This window comes from Coregonus lavaretus (assembly GCF_964263955.1).
Source record: "Coregonus lavaretus genome assembly, chromosome: 26".
NCBI classification, from domain to species: Eukaryota; Metazoa; Chordata; class Actinopteri; order Salmoniformes; family Salmonidae; genus Coregonus; species Coregonus lavaretus.
Genome location: NC_140013.1, coordinates 42,700,798 through 42,721,343, shown reverse-complemented (window position 1 = coordinate 42,721,343; position 20,546 = coordinate 42,700,798). Strand labels below are relative to the sequence as shown.

At 40.7% G+C, this 20,546-nt stretch overlaps 1 protein-coding gene across 1 annotated transcript in view; it reads right to left on the bottom strand.

Moving 5' to 3' along the window:
- LOC311101875 (capZ-interacting protein) overlaps positions 1-19,320 on the bottom strand; it is a 64,967-nt gene extending 45,647 nt beyond the window's left edge. Inside the window, exon 1 of the mRNA XM_084143107.1 lies at positions 19,246-19,320. Within this exon, the coding sequence (XP_083999233.1) occupies positions 19,246-19,251 (6 nt within the window). The 5' untranslated portion in view covers positions 19,252-19,320. The remainder of the gene's footprint in view (positions 1-19,245) is intronic.
- Positions 19,321-20,546: the final 1,226 nt, after the last annotated feature.

The window sequence follows — 20,546 nt, the reverse complement described above, 5'->3', positions numbered from 1 at the left end:
AACACACTTACTACAGATGACATAATAAATGTGCAGTCCTTATGGTTGGCGAGCTGATCCCATACGCTCGCTCACTCCAGTTACACTGTGTTCCACGAAGAAGCACAGCTTTGAACATTTTACAAGCCTTATGAGGCCACACCCACCCACACACACAGTATTTCCCATCCTTCAGTATACTGGTGATGGCCAGAGGTCCCACTTGCTTTATAGGATTGTGATGTTCTCTCTCTCTCTCTCTCTCTCTATTTTCCCACAGGAGTTCTCCTCCAATGTTAGTGCCCAGGCTGTAAATAGTTACTCACTCCCTACTGATGCATTCATATTAAATGGTCCTATGAATAGATTAAGTTTGATCTCTCTCCCTTCTCTCTCTCCCCCTCTCTCTCCCTTCTCTCTCCCCCTCTCTCCCCCTCTCTCTCTCCCTCTCTTCTCTCCCTCAAATAATTCAATCTAAATGGTAACACAAACATGTCCGCTCTCCCCTCCATAGTTTAAAGTTAAGATTAAAGTGAAGTCTCTCTCTCAACAATTTCAAAGATGTTACTGAGTTATATAAGGAAATAATAATCCAATAATAACACAAATGTTTCCGCTCTCCCCTCCATAGTTTGAACCAGGTGGATTAAAGTTCAAAACAGAGTGTTTCAGTCAGAGAGGTGGCTCCTGCCTCCTAGACACACCGTCTGTGTCCCAAATGGCACCCTTACATAGTGCACTACTTATGGAGGAATAAAAACCCAGCTTTCAGTTAGGAGAGCTAAGTATAGAAAATAACAGCTAGATTGCGTCCCAAATGGCACCCTATTTAGGGCTGGGCGGTAAACCGTAAAAAAAACGATATACCGGTATTCATTCATGGACCGGTTTAGATTTTTTACTTTATCTTCTATAATAGTATTTTAATTTTCGATTTGCTACAGTGGCGCAGTGGTCTAAGGCACTAGAGATCCTGGTTCGAATCCAGGCTCTGTCGCAGCCGGCCGCGACCGGGAGACTCATGGGCGGCGCACAATTGGCCCAGCGTCGTCCAGGGTAGGGGAGGGAATGGCCGGTAGGGATGTAGCTCAGTTGATAGAGCATGGCGTTTGCAACGCCAGGGTTGTGGGTTCGATTCCCACGGGGGGCAGTATAAAAAAATATGTATTCACTAACTGTAAGTCGCTCTGGATAAGAGCGTCTGCTAAATGACTAAAATGTAAATGTAAAATGAACCGAAGAAATTATGGCAACCAGGTGTTTTTATTGCCAGTAAGAAAACTGCTACACTCGAAAAATGCTGGGATATGTAAATAATAATGTTTTGAATTTCATATTAGAATATGTAATGTGCAGAAATATTCAAGGCACATTTTAATTTGCGGGTGTACAAACTTAACTTGATGAACAGGAATGACATTTATGCTCATGGGTGGCCACAAATAACTTTATGAAAGCCACGCCCCCAATAGGCCACGCCTCCTGTAAATAACCTATGGATTACATTAAAAAAGACCCAGCTTACTGGGTCAACCCAACTGACGGTTAAAAAAACAACAGCCGATGGTTTAATTAACCCATGCTTGGGTAATCCCAACGACCCAACATGTCGGGTTATTCACGCAACCCAACTGGCTGGTCCAAATAACCTTGTGTGTGTTCTATCCACTATTTAGCCAGCGCTGGGTTACCAAATCACCCAAATTGGGTTGTTTTTAGCCTATAATGTTTTAGAGCTTAGAACTGCTAGCTAACTTTCTAGCACACGTCAACAACTTTGGGAGGGTAAGCTTACCAAATAGACCCCGGAAATCGTCCAACTAGCCTAGTGGCGAAAGTAAGAACTGCAATTGAAGCCAAAAATTCAGTCAGTCATAGAGGAATTATTATTCTCATAAAGGATTTTTTTGTTGTTGTTGACAAAATAGAAGCATAGTAAGACAAAATAAACATGACACGGTGTGTAAATGATAACAAATTAGTGCAGGAAATAAAGACATTTATGAAAAGGCTATAAGTGAATGCTGGAACTGAACAAATAACTATGCAAATAGAAAACATTGGTAGACTACTAGAGTTAGAGGCTACAAAATAGGATTTTGATTCCTATGCAATGTTCTACCAATAGGATTACTTCAATGTCAGTTTTGTCCTTCTATTATGTTTGGTTGAAGTTTGGTTGAACAGTATAAAGCAATCAGAATGGAGAAAGCCCATTAACCTCCACGGGATCAGTGTACCGTTTACAGGACGGTTGAGCTAACGTGCGCTAATGTGATTAGCATGACTGTTGTAAGTAACAGCAAACTTTCCAGGACATAGACATGTCTTACATGGGCAGAAAGCTTAATTCTTTTTAATCTAACTGCACTGTCCAATTTACAGTAGCTATTACAGTGAATAAATACCATGCTATTGTTTGAGGAGAGTGCACAACAACAACAAAACGTATCACGGCAACTGGTTTGATACATTCACCTCTGAAGGTAAATAATGTACTTGCATTCAGTAATCTTGCTCTGATTTGTCATCCTAAGGGTCCCAGAGATAAAACGTAGCATAGTTTTGTTTGATAAAATCCATTTTTATATTCAAATGTGGGAACTGGGTTCTACAGTTTGAACCCCTGCTGTCTCTGGCTCAACACCCACCCCGCCCGGCCATCTAGATGTGTGAAAATCAGCGTATAAGCTAATGATCCATCATGTATGACGTTCCTGGGAGTGTGTAAACTTACAAAAATGATATGTTAGTACAAAATGTATGTTCTCTATAGTTATGTCCTTGAAAATGTGTCAATTGACCAATTCGGCACATTTGGGCAGATTTGATACAAAATAGTCCAGTATTGCAATGCTTCACTGGAACAATCTGAAACTTTGCACACACACTGCTGCCATCTAGGGGCCAAAATCTAAATTGCGCCTAAACTGCAATATTATATTGTGGCCTTTCTCTTGCATTTCAAAGATCATGGAACAATTTCTTTTTTGAAACCGCATGTTTTTTGGTTTGTATTATCTTTTACCAGATCTAATGTGTTATATTCTCCTACATTATTTTCACATTTCCACAAACTTCAAAGCATTTCTTTTAAAAAGGTATCAAGAATATGCATATCCTTGCTTCAGGTCCTGAGCTACAGGCAGTTAGATTTGGGTATGTCATTTTAGGAGAACATTTAAAAAAAAGGGTCCGATCCCACTTAGAATCAAGGTTATTATAGTAAACTAAAACTTTAACTAAATAATAAACAGTGAACTGAAATAAAACAATGACGAAAAACATTTGAAAAACTAAAACTATACTGAAACTATTATCTTTGGACACCAAAACGAATTAGAACAAAATAAAAAGCATCATAAATTATGTTCAGTTTAAGTTTTTTCTCTTCTAGACTTTGGACAAAAATGAAATTAGGTTTTCAAGCTTTTCTTTCTAATGGGGTTTTCAAGCTTTTCTTTCTAATGTTTTTTCAAGTGTTTCTTTCTAATGGGGTTTTCAAGCTTTTCTTTCTAATGGGGTTTTCAAGTGTCTGAATGTGTCAGGTAAATGCTGCCAGGAGATGGTGATGCTTCAAATAGGCCTACCATCCCTATCACTATCTACCTAGTCACCATCTACCTAAAAACAAGACTACTGGCTGTCACTAGCTAACAGGAGACTACTAGCTAACAGAGAAGAAATACAAGACTACTAGCTATCACTAGCTAACAGGAGACTACTCTCTATCACTAGCTAACAGGAGACTACTAGCTAACACAAGACTACAATCTATCACTAGCTAACAGGAGACTACTTGCTATCAATAGCTAACAGGAGACTACCATCTATCGCTAGCTAACACAAGACTACAATCTATCACTAGCTAACAGGAGACTACTTGCTATCAATAGCTAACAGGAGACTACCATCTATCGCTAGCTAACAGAAGACTACTAGCTAACACTAGCTAACAGGAGACTACTATCTAACACTAGCTAACAGAAGACTACTAGCTAACACTAGCTAACAGGAGACTACTATCTAACACTAGCTAACAGGAGACTACTATCTAACACTAGCTAACAGGAGACTACTATCTAACACTAGCTAACAGGAGACTACTATCTAACACTAGCTAACAGGAGACTACTATCTAACACTAGCTAACAGGAGACTACTATCTAACACTAGCTAACAGGAGACTACTTGCTATCACTAGCTAACAGGAGACTACTATCTAACACTAGCTAACAGGAGACTATTAGCTATCACTAGCTAACAGGAGACTACTTGGCACCCCCACACCATCACACCTCCTCCTCCATGCTACACGGTGGGAACCACACACGCAGAGATCATCCATTCACCTACTCTGCGTCTCAAAGACATGGCGGTTGGAACCAAAAATCTCAAATTTGGACTCATCAGACCAAAGGATAGATTTCCACGATCTAATGTCCATTGCTCGTGTTTCTTGGCCCAAGCAAGTCTCTTCTTCTTATTGGTGTCCTTTAGTAGTGGTTTCTTTGCAGCAATTAAACCATGAAGGCCTGATTCACGCAGTCTCCTCTGAACAATTGATGTTGAGATGTGTCTGTTACTTGAACTCTGTGAATCATTTATTTGGGCTGCAATTTCTGAAGCTGGTAACTCTAATGAACTTATCCTCTGCAGCAGAGGTAACTCTGGGTCTTCCATTCCTGTGGCGGTCGTCATGAGAGCCAGTTTCATCATACGCTTGATTGTTTTTGCGACTGCACAAAAGTTCTTGAAATTATCCGTATTGAATGACCTTGATGTCTTAAAGTAATGATGGACTGTCATTTCTCTTGCTTATTTCAGCTGTTCTTGCCATAATATGGACTTGGTCTTTTACCAAAAGGGCTATCTTCTGTATACCACCCCTACCTTGTTACAACTCAACTGATTGGCTCAAATGCATTAAGAAGGAAAAAAATTCCACAAATTAACTTTTAAGAAGGCACACCTGTTAATTGAAATGCATTCCAGGTGACTACCTCATGAAGCTGGTTGAGAGAATGCCAAGAGTGTGCAAAGCTGTCATCAAGGCAAAGGGTGGCTACTTTGAAGAATCTCAAATATATTTTGATTTGTTAAACACTTTTTTGGTTACTACATGATTCCACGTGTGTGTCCAAACCTTTTACTGGTACTGTATATCTGCCTCACCTAAAGCCTATTCTCGTAGGAAGTTGCTATAGATCACTGAGTGCTAAAAGTCAGTATTTGGACTATATGTGTGAAATGCTTGATAATGTATGTGATATCAACAGAGAGGAGTATTTTCTGGGAGACCTAAATATTGACTGGTTGTCATCAAGCTATCCACTCAAAAAGAAGCTTCAAGCTGTGACCGATGCCTGCAATCTGGTTCAGGTTATCATTCAACCTACCAGGGTATTTACAAACATCATCCACGTGTATTGACCACATCTTTACTAATGCGGCAGAAATCTGCCCTAAAGCAGTATCCACACCCATCGGATGTAGTGATCATAATATAATAGCCATATTTACAGTAGAAAAAAAACAGTTCCAAAGACTGGACCTAAAATAGTGTATAAGCGAACATACAAGAGGTTTTGCAATGATTCCTATGTCGAAGATGTGAAAAATATTTGTTGGATTGATGCGTGTAGTGAGAAACAACCTGACGCCGCACTAGAAGCATTTATGAAATAGCTTCTTCTGGTTACTGATAAGAAACGGACTGTTAGAACTGTCAAATCCCCATAATAAATAAATAAATACAAATAATTAATATAATTAATAGATGATGAATTGAAAAACTGTATGGATGAGAGAGAGGAGGCTAAGGGAATAGCAAATAAGCAAACTCTGCTCCATCCTTCATTGAGGCAGATGGCTTGTTCATAACAAAACCCTTTGATATTGCCAAGCACTTTAAGAACTTTTTTTTTGTTGACAAGATTAGCAAACTTAGGCATTTTTATTTTTTATTTTTTATTTCACCTTTATTTAACCAGGTAAGCCAGTTGAGAACAAGTTCTCATTTACAACTGCGACCTGGCCAAGATAAAGCAAAGCAGTGCGATAAAAACAACACAGAGTTACATATGGGGTAAAAAACATAAAGTCAAAAATACAACAGAAAATATATATACAGTGTGTGCAAATGTAGCAAGTTATGGAGGTAAGGCAATAAATAGGCTATAGTGCAAAATAATTACAATAGTATTAACACTGGAATGCTAGATGTGCAAGAGATTATGTGCAAATAGAGATACTGGGGTGCAAAAGAGCAAAATAAATAACAATATAGGGATGAGGTAGTTGGGCGGGCTAATTTCAGATGGGCTGTGTACAGCTGCAGTGATCGGTAAGGTGCTCTGACAACTGACGCTTAAAGTTAGTGAGGGAGATAAGAGTCTCCAGCTTCAGATATTTTTGCAATTCGTTCCAGTCATTGGCAGCAGAGAACTGGAAGGAATGGCGGCCAAAGGAGGTGTTGGCTTTGGGAATGACCAGTGAGATATACCTGCTGGAGCGCAGACTACGGGTGGGTGCTGCTATGGTGACCAATGAGCTAAGATAAGGCGGGGATTTGCCTAGCAGTGATTTATAGATGGCCTGGAGCCAGTGGGTTTGACGACGAACATGTAGTGAGGACCAGCCAACAAGAGCGTACAGGTCACAGTGGTGGGTAGCGTATGGGTCTTTGGAGACAAAACGGATGGCACTGTGATAGACTACATCCAATTTGCTGAGTAGAGTGTTGGAGGCTATTTTGTAAATGACATCGCCGAAGTCAAGGATCGGTAGGATAGTCAGTTTTACGAGGGCATGTTTGGCAGCATGAGTGAAGGAGGCTTTGTTGTGAAATAGGAAGCCGATTCTAGATTTAACTTTGGATTGGAGATTCTTTATGTGAGTCTGGAAGGAGAGTTTACAGTCTAACCAGACACCTAGGTATTTGTAGTTGTCCACATACTCTAGGTCAGACCCGTCAAGAGTGGTGATTCTAGTCGGGTGGGCGGGTGCAAGCAGCGTTCGATTGAAGAGCATGCATTTAGTTTTACTAGTGTTTAAGAGCAGTTGGAGGCTACTGAAGGAGTGTTGTATGGCATTGAAGCTCGTTTGGAGCCAGATGTATACAAAATGGTGTCGTCTGCGTAGAGGTGGATCTGAGAGTCGCCAGCAGCAAGAGCGACATCATTGATATACACAGAGAAAAGTGTCGGCCCAAGAATTGAACCCTGTGGCACCCCCATAGAGACTGCCATAGGTCCAGACAACAGGCCCTCCGATTTGACACACTGAACTCTATCTGAGAAGTAGTTGGTGAACCAGGCGAGGCAGTCATTTGAGAAACCAAGGCTATTTAGTCTGCCAATAAGAATGCGGTGGTTGACAGAGTCGAAAGCCTTGGCCAGGTCGATGAAGACGGCTGCACAGTACTGTCTATTATCAATCGCGGTTATAATATCGTTTAGGACCTTGAGCGTGGCTGAAGTGCACCCATGACCAGCTCGGAAACCGGATTGCATAGCGGAGAAGGTACGGTGGTATTCGAAATGGTCGGTGATCTGTTTGTTAACTTGGCTTTCAAATACTTTCGAAAGGCAGGGCAGGATGGATATAGGTCTGTAGCAGTTTGGATCTAGAGTGTCACCCCCTTTGAAGAGGGGGATGACCGCGGCAGCTTTCCAATCTCTGGGGATCTCAGACGTTATGAAAGAGAGGTTGAACAGACTAGTAATAGGGGTTGCGACAATTTCGGCGGCTAGTTTTAGAAAGAAAGGGTCCAGATTGTCTAGCCCAGCTGATTTGTAGGGGTCCAGATTTTGCAGCTCTTGCATGACATGCAAACAACAAACTCTGAGCCTTCATATTCATGCATAATGGACCGAATAATGAAAGACAAGCACTGTAGTTTTGAATTCCGCAAAGTTAACGCGTGGAAGAGGTGAATAAATTATTGGCATCTATAAATAAGGACAAACCACCTGGTATCGACAATCTGGATGGTAAATTACTGAGGTTGGTAGTGGAATACATTGCGACTCCTATTTGCCACATCTTCAATCTAAGCCTTAGGCCTGGAGGGAGGAAATGAAATTCCACTGCCAATGAATAGCACACTTTAATTGTTCAAACAGCCGACCAATCAGCCTGTTACCGGTACTTAGCAAACTTTGGGAAAAATACAATGTTATTTTACAGGAAACTAATTAACAACAGACTTTCAGCATGCTTATAGGGAAGGGCACTCAACATGCTTGGCACTGACACAAATTACTGGCTGAAAGAAATTGATAATAGGAAGATTGTGGGAGCTGTTTTGTTAGAATTCAGTGTGGCTTGATATCTTTGATCATAAACTATTGCTGAAAAAACCTAGGTGTTATGTATTTACAGTGCCTTCAGAAAGTATTCATACCCCTTCACTTATTCTACATTGTTGTGTTACAGCCTGAATTCAAAATGGATTAAATAGATTATGTTTCTCACCCATCTACACACAATGACCCATAATTACAAAGTGAAAACATGTTTTTAGAAATTATTGAAAATGTATTGAAAATTAAATACAGAAATATCTAATTTACATAAGTATTCACACCCCTGAGTCAATACATGTTAGAATCACATTTGCCAGCGATTACAGCTGTGAGTCTTTGTGGGTAAGTCTCTAAGAGCTTTCCACACCTGGATTGGACAATAGTTGCACATTATTATTTCATTAATTCTTCAAGATCTGTCAAGTTGGTTGCTGATCATTGCTAGACAGCCATTAGATTTTCAAGCCGATTTAAGTCAAAACTGTAACTAGGTCACTAAGGAACATTCAATGTTGTTTTGGTAAGCAACTCCAGTGTATATTTGGCCTTGTGTTTTAGGTTATTGTCCTGCTGAAAGGTGCATTTGTCTCCCAGTGTCTGTTGGAAAGCAGACTGAACCAGGTTTTCATCTAGGATTTTGCCTGTGCTTAGCTATATTCAGTTTATTTTGATCCCCCCAAAAAACTCCCTAGTTCTTGCCGATGACAAGCATACCCATAACATGATGCAGCCACCACCATGCTTGAAAATATGGAGAGTGGTACTCAGTGATTTGTTGTATTGGATTTGCCCCAAACATAATGCTTTGTATTCAGGACATAAAGTTAATTTCTTTGCCACATTTTTTGCAGTTTTACTTTAGTGCCTTATTGGAAATTTGAATATTTGTATTATCTACAGGCTTCCATCTTTTCACTCTGTCATTTAGGTTAGTATTGTGGAGTAACTACAATGTTGTTCATCCATCCTCAGTTTTCTCCTATTCACAGTCATTAAACTCTGTAACTGTTTTAAAGTCACCATTGGCCTCATGGTGAAATCCCTGAGCGGTTTCCTTCCTCTCCGGCAACTTAGTTAGGAAGGACGCCTGTATCTTTGTAGTGACTGGGTGTATTGATACACCATCCAAATAGTAATTAATTACTTCCCCATGCTCAAAGGGATATTCAATGTCTGCTTTTTTCTTTACCCATCTACCAATAGGTGCCCTTCTTTGACAGGCATTGGAAAACCTCCCTGGTCTTTGTGGTTAAATCTGTGTTTGAAATTCACTGTGTGTGGGGTACAGAGATGAGGTAGTCATTCAAAAAATCATGTTAAACACTATTATTGCACACAGAGTTAGTCCATACTTATTGACGCAAGACATTTCTGCTTTTCATTTTTTATTTTTTTACATAATTCGACTGATATGAGGTATTGTGTGGAGGCCAGTGACAACAAATCTAAATGTAATCCATTTTAAATGCAGGCTGTAACACAACAAAATGTGGAAAAAGTCAAGGGGTGTGAAAACTTTCTGAAGGCAATAGATCTATTATTGAGCCACTAGAGATCCTGGTTCGAATCCAGGCTCTGTCGTAGCCGGCCGCGACCGGGAGACCCATGGGGCGGCGCACAATTGGCCCAGCGTCGTCCAGGGTAGGGGAGGGAATGGCCGGCAGGGATGTAGCTCAGTTGGTAGAGCATGGCGTTTGCAACGCCAGGGTTGTGGGTTCGATTCCCACTGGAGGCCAGTATGATTTTTTAAATTTTATTATGTATGCACTATATATATTTTAGTCATTTAGCAGACGCTCTTATCCAGAGCAACTTACAGTTAGTGAGTGCATACATAAAAAAAATCATACTGGCCTCCAGTGGGAATATACATACATACAAAGACATTTGTATATATTTTGCATTGTATTATGTAGTGGTATGTGATGCGTGGTTGTGATACGGCTGTGATATGTGGTTGTCACTAACTGTGGGTCACTCTGGATGGGAGCTAAATGACTCAACTGTAAATGTGGGGGGAAAAAGTATTTAGTCAGCCACCAATTGTGCAAGTTCTCCCACTTAAAAAGATGAGAGAGGCCTGTAATTTTCATCATAGGTACACGTCAACTATGACAGACAAATTGAGAGATAAAAAATCCAGAAAATCACATTGTAGAATTTTTAATGAATTTATTTGCAAATTATGGTGGAAAATAAGTATTTGGTCACCTACAAACAAGCAAGATTTCTGGCTCTCACAGACCTGTAACTTCTTCTTTAAGAGGCTCCTCTGTCCTCCACTCGTTACCTGTATTAATGGCACCTGTTTGAACTTGTTATCAGTATAAAAGACACCTGTCCACAACCTCAAACAGTCACACTCCAAACTCCACTATGGCCAAGACCAAAGAGCTGTCAAAGGACACCAGAAACAAAATTGTAGACCTGCACCAGGCTGGGAAGACTGAATCTGCAATAGGTAAGCAGCTTGGTTTGAAGAAATCAACTGTGGGAGCAATTATTAGGAAATGGAAGACATACAAGACCACTGATAATCTCCCTCGATCTGGGGCTCCACGCAAGATCTCACCCCGTGGGGTCAAAATGATCACAAGAACGGTGAGCAAAAATCCCAGAACCACACGGGGGGACCTAGTGAATGACCTGCAGAGAGCTGGGACCAAAGTAACAAAGCCTACCATCAGTAACACACTACGCCGCCAGGGACTCAAATCCTGCAGTGCCAGACGTGTCCCCCTGCTCAAGCCAGTACATGTCCAGGCCCGTCTGAAGTTTGCTAGAGTGCATTTGGATGATCCAGGATTGGGAGAATGTCATATGGTCAGATGAAACCAAAATATAACTTTTTGGTAAAAACTCAACTCGTCGTGTTTGGAGGACAAAGAATGCTGAGTTGCATCCAAAGAACACCATACCTACTGTGAAGCATGGGGGTGGAAACATCATGCTTTGGGGCTGTTTTTCTGCAAAGGGACCAGGACAACTGATCCGTGTAAAGGAAAGAATGAATGGGGCCATGTATCGTGAGATTTTGAGTGAAAACCTCCTTCCATCAGCAAGGGCATTGAAGATGAAACGTGGCTGGGTCTTTCAGCATGACAATGATCCCAAACACACCGCCCGGGCAACGAAGGAGTGGCTTCGTAAGAAGCATTTCAAGGTCCTGGAGTGGCCTAGCCAGTCTCCAGATCTCAACCCCATATAAAATCTTTGGAGGGAGTTGAAAGTCTGTGTTGCCCAGCGACAGCCCCAAAACGTCACTGCTCTAGAGGAGATCTGCATGGAGGAATGGGCCAAAATACCAGCAACAGCGTGTGAAAACCTTGTGAAGACTTACAGAAAACGTTTGACCTGTGTCATTGCCAACAAAGGGTATATAACAAAGTATTGAGAAACTTTTGTTATTGACCAAATACTTATTTTCCACCATAATTTGCAAATAAATTCATGAAAAATCCTACAATGTGATTTTCTGGATTTATTTTCTCATTTTGTCTGTCATAGTTGACGTGTACCTATGATGAAAATTACAGGCCTCTCTCATCTTTTTAAGTGGGAGAACTTGCACAATTGGTGGCTGACTAAATACTTTTTTTCCCCCACTGTATATTTTTTATTTTATTTGCTGTATTTTGAGTCCTGTTTGGACCCCAGGAAGAGTAGCAGCTAATTGGGGATCCTAATAAATACTTCAAACTACTACTAAAGTAGTTATGTTCAGTACAGTAGAGTACAGTACATTATACTGTACTCTAGTGTGTTCTACTGTAATGACCTCTACTGTTCTGTTCCATACTGTTCTGTTCTCTACTGTACTCTACTATAGCCTACTTTACTGTATTGTACAGTGTTCTTCAAACTTGTGAAACATAGACGTCTATGATTGGTTCAGATTTGGTCCGGCCAGGGCGTACTGACGGTCGGTGCTCAGTGGGTGAGGATGCCGGTTACAGAAAATGGAAAGAGAGTAGATGTCATGGTAGGTGTCAGTAACAGCCAGGAAAGGTGACATTAACTGGAGAGAGAGAGAGAGAGAGAGAGAGAGAGAGAGAGAGAGAGAGAGAGAGAGAGAGAGAGAGAGAGAGAGAGAGAGAGAGAGAGAGAGAGAGAGAGAGAGAGAGAGAGAGAGAGAGAGAGAGAGGGACAGAGAGAGAGAGACAGACAGACAGACAGACAGACAGACAGAGACAGAGACAGAGACAGAGACAGAGAAGAGAAGAGAAGAGAAGAGAAGAGAAGAGAAGAGAAGAGAAGAGAAGAGAAGAGAAGAGAAGAGAAGAGAAGAGAAGAGAAGAGAAGAGAAGAGAAGAGAAGAGAAGAGAAGAGAAGAGAAGAGAAGAGAAGAGAAGAGAAGAGAAGAGAAGAGAAGAGAAGAGAAGAGAAGAGAAGAGAAGAGAAGAGAAGAGAAGAGAAGAGAAGAGAAGAGAAGAGAAGAGAAGAGAAGAGAAGAGAAGAGAAGAGAAGAGAAGAGAAGAGAAGAGAAGAGAAGAGAGAGAGAGAGAGAGAGAGAGAGAAGAGAAGAGAGAGAGAGAGAAGAGAGAGAGAGGGGTGGGGGCGGGGGGTGAGAGGGAGGGGTGGTCCAGTCCAGACTGTTTTCACAGTCTTGCTTTGACCACCAGACGACAAAAATAGAAAAATGTGAGCTGAACATAACATTATGTCAGTGGAAGGGAGGGTAGGAGACCCAACTGACTACTATGATTACCCATCGTAGCCAATTCAATTGCAGTAATTCCGTTACGGATTTTTCTGTTTGGTAACAGAATTACGCATTTTAATCACTTAATAATTCACAAACAAACTTGATATCAGTAAAAACACTACAACTAATTGGTAGGTCTACCTTCACTTGTTACTTCTGTGAATTTTCATTATCCTCCCTCCTCATGAGGGAGATAAATTAGAACATATCTTAAAGATATGTGGGTTTTTGGTAACAGAATTACAAGGCAATGTTTATTAAAACTTGCAGAAGGCAAATCATTTTTCACCAAAACTAAATATAAGTGTTGATATGTCGTTGGCAGGGGTCTTTACTGCAATAAAAAGCATGAGCTGACGCAGAGAACTAATAAACTAAGCTATAAAAATAAATAAATAGAGTCGCACACCCTATATATAATTAATTAATTATAAATGATAAACTCCCAGTAATGTATTGGGTAAACCACCAACGTTTCGGCATCACTGTGCCTTCTTCAGAGGTCTTTCCTTTCAGTATTGTGTTTTTATTTATTTATAATACCTTTTAAAACTTTTTCTAAGACCCCTTTTCTATCTGTTTGACCAGAAATCAAAGCCTTTCCTTATGCCTACATTTTAGGATGTATACACACACCCTAGTTTCGCATTAATACTCAGCTTTCATTTGACACCCAATTTAACAGGCTCTCATGAACTCGTGGTCCTCTGTAGCTCAGCTGGTAGAGCACGGCGCTTGTAACGCCAAGGTAGTGGGTTCGATCCCCGGGACCACCCATACACAAAAAATGTATGCACGCATGACTGTAAGTCGCTTTGGATAAAAGCGTCTGCTAAATGGCATATTATTATTATTATTATTATTATTATTACATGGTCCTTTTAGATGGTAATGACCATACACTGAGTGTACAAAACATTAGGAACACCTGCTCTTTCCATGACATAGACTGACCAGGTGAATCCAGGTGAAAGCTACGATCCCTTATTGATGTCACTTGTTAAATCCACTTCAATCAGTGTAGATGAAGGGGAGGAGACAGGTTAAAGAAGGATTTTTAAGCCTTGAGACAATTGAGACATGGATTGTGTACGTGTGCCATTCAAAGGGTGAATGGGCAAGACAACATATTTAAGTGCCTTTGAACGGGGTATGGTAGTAGGTGCCAGGCAAACCAGTTTGAGTGTGTCAAGAACTGCAACGCTGCTGGGTTTTTCACGCTCAACAGTTTCCCGTGTGTATCAAGAATGGTCCACCACCAAAAGGACATCCAGCCAACTTGACACAACCGTGGGAAGCATTGGAGTCAACATGGGCCAGCATCCCTGTGGAACGCTTTCGACCACCTTTTAGAGTCCGTGGCCCGACAAAGTGAGGCTGTTCTGAGGGCAAAAGGGTTCAACTCAATATCAGGAAGGTATTCCTAATGTTTTGTTTTGTTCACTCAGTGTATAGATTTACTATAGAATCCATAGGTTGTCTGTAGTAAATATACATCAAAACACAATTTTTAAAATAGTGCAAAAAAAAGTGTCTCACATACAATCAAACGGTTAAGAAATGCAATAATTTATAGCCTAAATATTGATTGATGATAAGGGTATATGGAAAATATTCATTTTTCAAAGCTTTATTTAGACAAATTAGAAACAGGAGGAGACAGAGGAGGAGTGAAAGTTGGACAGGTGGAAGCGGGAAATTGAACCCCCAACTTCTGGGGCAGTAAGATGGTACATTTAATTGGAATTGCATTGGAATTTTACACACTCAACCACACTGTAAAAAAAAATAACTCTGTGGTGAATTGAAATAGAAAAAAATATAAATAATAATAAACATAATGCAAGTCGTTTCAATAATTTAACAAGACTACCTCGCTAACTAGCTATCTCACAAGACTTAGTTAAGACTTAAGTTAGCTGAGTTGTTCCTCGCATGCGATTGGCTGTGGTCTTGGGTGCAGCAAACATCCTGGACTGCCTGTCAGGCATCGTTCAGATCTTAAATGCCCCGCATTGTGATCAACGCAGCCACAGGGCTCCTTGAGGAAGTGGTTATCGTGCATCTGAACAAATTAATGGATGATGCGTTTGATTATCTCGTGATCGCGCCAAAATAACTTTTGTTACAAGATAAATAAGTTGTGATCTCGACATAACAAGGTGGCTTCAAAGCCTCTCAATGGCCAACACATAGCATCAGCAATCCAGAGTTTATATACATGTACAGTGGGGAAAAAAAGTATTTAGTCAGCCACCAATTGTGCAAGTTCTCCCACTTAAAAAGATGAGATCCCTCCCTCACTAACTTTAAGCATCAGTTGTCAGAGCACCTTACCGATCACTGCACCTGAAGACACAGCCCATCTGAAATTAGCCCACCCAACTACCCCATCCCTATATTGTTATTTATTTTGCTCTTTTGCACCCCAGTATCTCTATTTGCACATAATCTCTTGCACATCTAGCATTCCAGTGTTAATACTATTGTAACTATTTTGCACTATGGCCTATTTATTGCCTTACCTCCATAACTTGCTACATTTGCACACACTGTATATATATTTTCTGTTGTATTTTTGACTTTGTTTTTTTACCCCATATGTAACTCTGTGTTGTTTTTATCGCACTGCTTTGCTTTATCTTGGCCAGGTCGCAGTTGTAAATTTTTCATCATCTTTGAAAAGCAAGAGAAAGGCCACAATATAATATTGCAGTTTAGGCGCAATTTAGATTTTGGCCCCTAGATGGCAGCAGTGTGTGTTTGCAACGTTTCAGATTGATCCAGTGAAGCATTGCAATACATTTACGTTACATTTACATTTACGTCATTTAGCAGACGCTCTTATCCAGAGCGACTTACAAATTGGTGCATTCACCTTATATATATATATATTTTTTTTTTGTATTTGTTTTTTGTATCTTTTTTGTATTTTTAGATATTGTATTTCTTTTTTACTGGACTATTTTGTATCAAGTCTGCCCAAATGTGCCGAATTGGTCGATTGATACATTTTCAAGTACATAACTATAGAGAACATACAAAAATGTAAAAAAAATGTAATACAAAATGTAAGTTTACACACTCCCAGGAACGTCATACATGATGGATCATTAGCTTATACACTAACTTTCACACATCTAGATGGCCAGGCGGGGTGGGTGTTGAGCCAGAGACAGCAGGGGTTCAAACTGTAGAACCCAGTTCCCACATTTGAATATAAAAATGGATTTTATCGAACAAAACTATGCTACGTTTTATCTCTGGGACCCTTAGGATGACAAATCAGAGCAAGATGACTGAATGTAAGTACATTATTTACCTTCAGAGGTGAATGTATCAAACCAGTTGCCGTGATAAGTTAGTTGTTGTTGTGCACTCTCCTCAAACAATAGCATGGTATTTATTCACTGTAATAGCTACTGTAAATTGGACAGTGCAGTTAGATTAACAATAATTTAAATTACGTTTTCTTCCCATATAAGAGATGTCTATGTCCTGGAGGGTTTGCTGTTACTTACAACAGTCATGCTAATCACATAAGCGCACGTTAGCTCAACCGTCCTGTAAACGGGACACCGATCCCGTAGAGGTTAAACTGGCAAGTGATCAGATATATAAACCAATGTTAACCCATTAGAAGGAGTGATCTAATTCTTCACTAGACAGGATGTGAAACACTGTTATAGTGTTGAGAAGATTTAGAGAAGAAACTGCACCAAAAGAGAAGTGATCTAATTCTGCACTAAACACAACTAGAAACCAAAATAGTGTTTTCAACCTTTTCTGGTAGGTCTCCCAGTCCCTGGCAAAGTGTTGCACAACACTTGATTAAGTGGTGTTACAACACACCATGTAATGGTTCAGAACATCTCAGGATGATGTTTCAATACTCCAGTAAAGTTAAGCTTTCGTCTCCTTTGCCTTGGTGGCAGCTCAGTTGCGCCTCTCGTTTTGGTGTCACAAAGCACTTAATTTGAACAGCCAGGTGGAGATTGTAAGAGTACCTGGCCATTAAGGCCAGATCGTTACTCAAGACGTTCATAGATGACCAGCAGGGTCAAATAATAACCACGGTGGTTTAAAGGGTGCAACAGGTCAGTACCTTGCTGTCCCCAGTCCGCCTGGCCTTGCTGCTATTCCAGTTTCAACTGTTCTGCCTGCGGCTACGAAACCCCTACCTGTCCCAGACCTGCTGTTTTCAACTCTTAATGATCGGCTATGAAAAGCCAACTGAGAGACCTGAGCCCTAGGACCATACGTCGGGACTACCGGCCGTGGTGACTCCTTGCTGTCCCCAGTCCGCCTGGCCTTGCTGCTATTCCAGTTTCAACTGTTCTGCCTGCGGTTATGGAACCCCTACCTGTCCCAGACCTGCTGTTTTCAACTCTTAATGATCGGCTATGAAAAGCCAACTGAGATTTATTCCTGATTATTATTTGACCATGCTTGTCACTTATGAACATTTTTGAACATCTTGGCATGGTTCTGTTATAATCTCCACCCGGCACAGCCAGAAGAGGACTGGCCACCCCTCATAGCCTGGTTCCTCTCTAGGTTTCTTCCTAGGTTTTGCCTTTCTAGGGAGTTTTTCCTAGCCACCGTGCTTCTACACCTGCATTACTAGCTGTTTGGGGTTTTAGGCTGGGTTTCTGTACAGCACTTCGAGATATTAGCTGATGTAAGAAGGGCTATATAAAATAAAATTGATTGATTGATTGAGTACCTCAGCAGTAAATATCAGTTGGCTTTTCAGAGCCGAGCATTCAGAGGTCGAGACGGCAAGTCCAGGAGAGAGAAGGAGAGACAGAGGGAGAGACAGAGGGAGACAGAGAGGCACAGAGAGAGGCACAGAGAGAGGCACAGAGAGAGGCACAGAGAGACAGAGAGAGAACAGCAAATTGATTTTAGAGAACTCAGCTGACATCATGGATTTTTCTTACAAAATAGTAAACAACTTGTTGGATCTTGGATGCCCACTCTCTGTTCTCTTCACGGGAACAGATTTGTAAGTCTGCTCTGCCTCCACCTGACTGAGGTTGTGTCCCAAATGGCACCCTATTCCCTACATGGTGAACTACTTTTGACCAGGTCCCATAGGGCTCTGAAGTGCACTCTTTAGGGAACATGATATCATTTGGGACGCACCCTGAGTATCATGTGAGTGTCTCTCCAGTTATCAGAGTGTGGATCGATGCTCACAACAATGATTGACTGTATGTATGGATGTATTCTGTATGTAACCCTCCCACTGGGAACACACTGGTTGAATCAGCGTTATTTCCATGTCCTTTCAATGAAATTACGTTGAACCAACATGGAATAGATTTTGAATTGACGTCTGTGCCCGGTGGGCTGTGACCAAGTCACTTGACTGGATGTGCTATGTTTAGTAGAATGGTTAATAAAATGCAATGGTGTAAAGTACTAAAGTAAAAATACTTTAAAGTACTACTTAAGTAGCAACTTTTACTTTTATTTTACTACATTCCTAAAGAAAATAATGTACTTTTTACTCTATAAATGTACTCATTACATTTTGAATGCTTATCAGGACAGGAAATTGGTCCACTTCACGCACTTATCAAGAGAACAACCTTGGTCATCCCTACAGCCTCTGACCAGGCGGACTCACTAAACACACATGCTTCGTTTGTAATGTCCGAGCGTTGGAGTAAATACAATAAAAACAATAAAATGGTGCTGTCTGGTTGGCTTAATATAAGGAATTTGAAATGATTTAGACGTTTTGGGTACAATTTTAGCAATTACATTTACTTTTGATACTTATGTATATTTAAAACCAAATACTTTAGACTTCTACTCCAGTAGTATTTTACTGGGTGACTTTCACTTTTACTTGAATCATTTTCTATTAAGGTACCTTTACTTTTACTCAAGTAACCTATGACAGTTGGGGACTTTTTCCACCACTGATCAAATGTGAATCAGAGGTTCTTCACACAAATAAGTACAGGGTGGCTTAACTAGCCGATATTAGAAAGTGCATTTTATCCCCAATTAAAGGTAGATTTAATTATATCAAATACATAGCAAATATGTTGTTGTGATATAACATCGCACCACAGAGAATTGTTGCCAACAACTCCACTTTTCCAAGGCGATCGAGTCTGCTTCCACAAGTTGTTAACCAACTTCTGCAGAGTTGAGTTCAGTGAATAATTTTTTACCTACGACGAAATCCTACTGTCCAAACACTTCATTCTAAACTCGTTTCCAACTGTTGCTTACCTCCATCCTTGAGGAATTGGCGAAATGCACCTCTCCTGTCCTCTTCTCTGCTGCGTTTGTTTGAGCGAAGTTACTTCAGAGGCTGAACTCACCACTCCTCCCCGGAAGAGCTCTCCTCGCACTACTCACGCAGAGAGGGATGGATTGTGAGCACACTCCTTGAAAAGCAGAGGTCTGTGTTTATTTATTTGGAGATAACTACACTGTCATATCTCCACAAGAAGTGTATGAGACTGGGCTGAGCGAAGGAGACGGAGGGAGGCCGGAGTTTTTTTCCGTTTTGCGCGCGGTTGCATTGATGCCACTCTTCTCGCACAACAGAAAAGTCGATATATTTCGCAAGACACTACTTTGTCTTAGCAGAAATAGTATGCTGAGCTTCAACCTGGTATCAAAGCATTTCGTATTATTCTTTACGTAAATCCGATACATTCCATTTAGTATGATATGTTACGAATTACAATTCGTATTATAAGTCCCTGGAAAATATATGTTACTAATTATCAAAATGTGTTATATTTTACAAATTTTCAAAAATGTACAACATATCATGACATTGCAAACGTACAATATGTTACGAATTTGCAAACCGTATGATATGTTACGAACTCTAGCTAGGTGGCTAGGAGTTGGGCTTAGGGTTAAGTTTAGCAGTTAGGTTAAAGGTTTAAGGTTAGGGTTAGGTGAAGGGTTAGCTAAAAGGGTTAAGGTTAGGGTTTGGGGAAGGGTTAGCTAAAAGGGTTAAGGTTAGGGTTTGGGGAAGGGTTAGATAACAGGGTTAAGGTTAGGGTTTGGGGAAGGGTTAGCTAAAAGGGGAAGGGTTGGGTAAAAGGGGAAGGGTTAGCTAAAAGGGTTAAGGTTAGGGTTTGGGGAAGGGTTAGCTAAAAGGGTTAAGGTTAGGGTTTGGGGAAGGGTTAGCTAAAAGGGTTAAGGTTAGGGTTTGGGGAAGGGTTAGCTAAAAGGGGAAGGGTTAGGGTTTGGGGAAGGGTTAGCTAAAAGGGTTAAGGTTAGGGTTTGGGGAAGGGGAAGGGTTAGCTAAAAGGGTTAAGGTTAGGGTTTGGGGAAGGGTTAGCTAAAAGGGTTAAGGTTTGGGGAAGGGTTAGCTAAAAGGGTTAAGGTTAGGGTTTGGGGAAGGGTTAGCTAAAAGGGTTAAGGTTTGGGGAAGGGTTAGCTAAAAGGGGAAGGGTTATATAGTTGAAAAGTTGCTAATTAGCAAAAATGCTAAAGTTGTCCATGATGAGATACAAATCAAATCAAATTGTATTTGTCACATGCGCCGTGTGGACCTTACAGTGAAATGC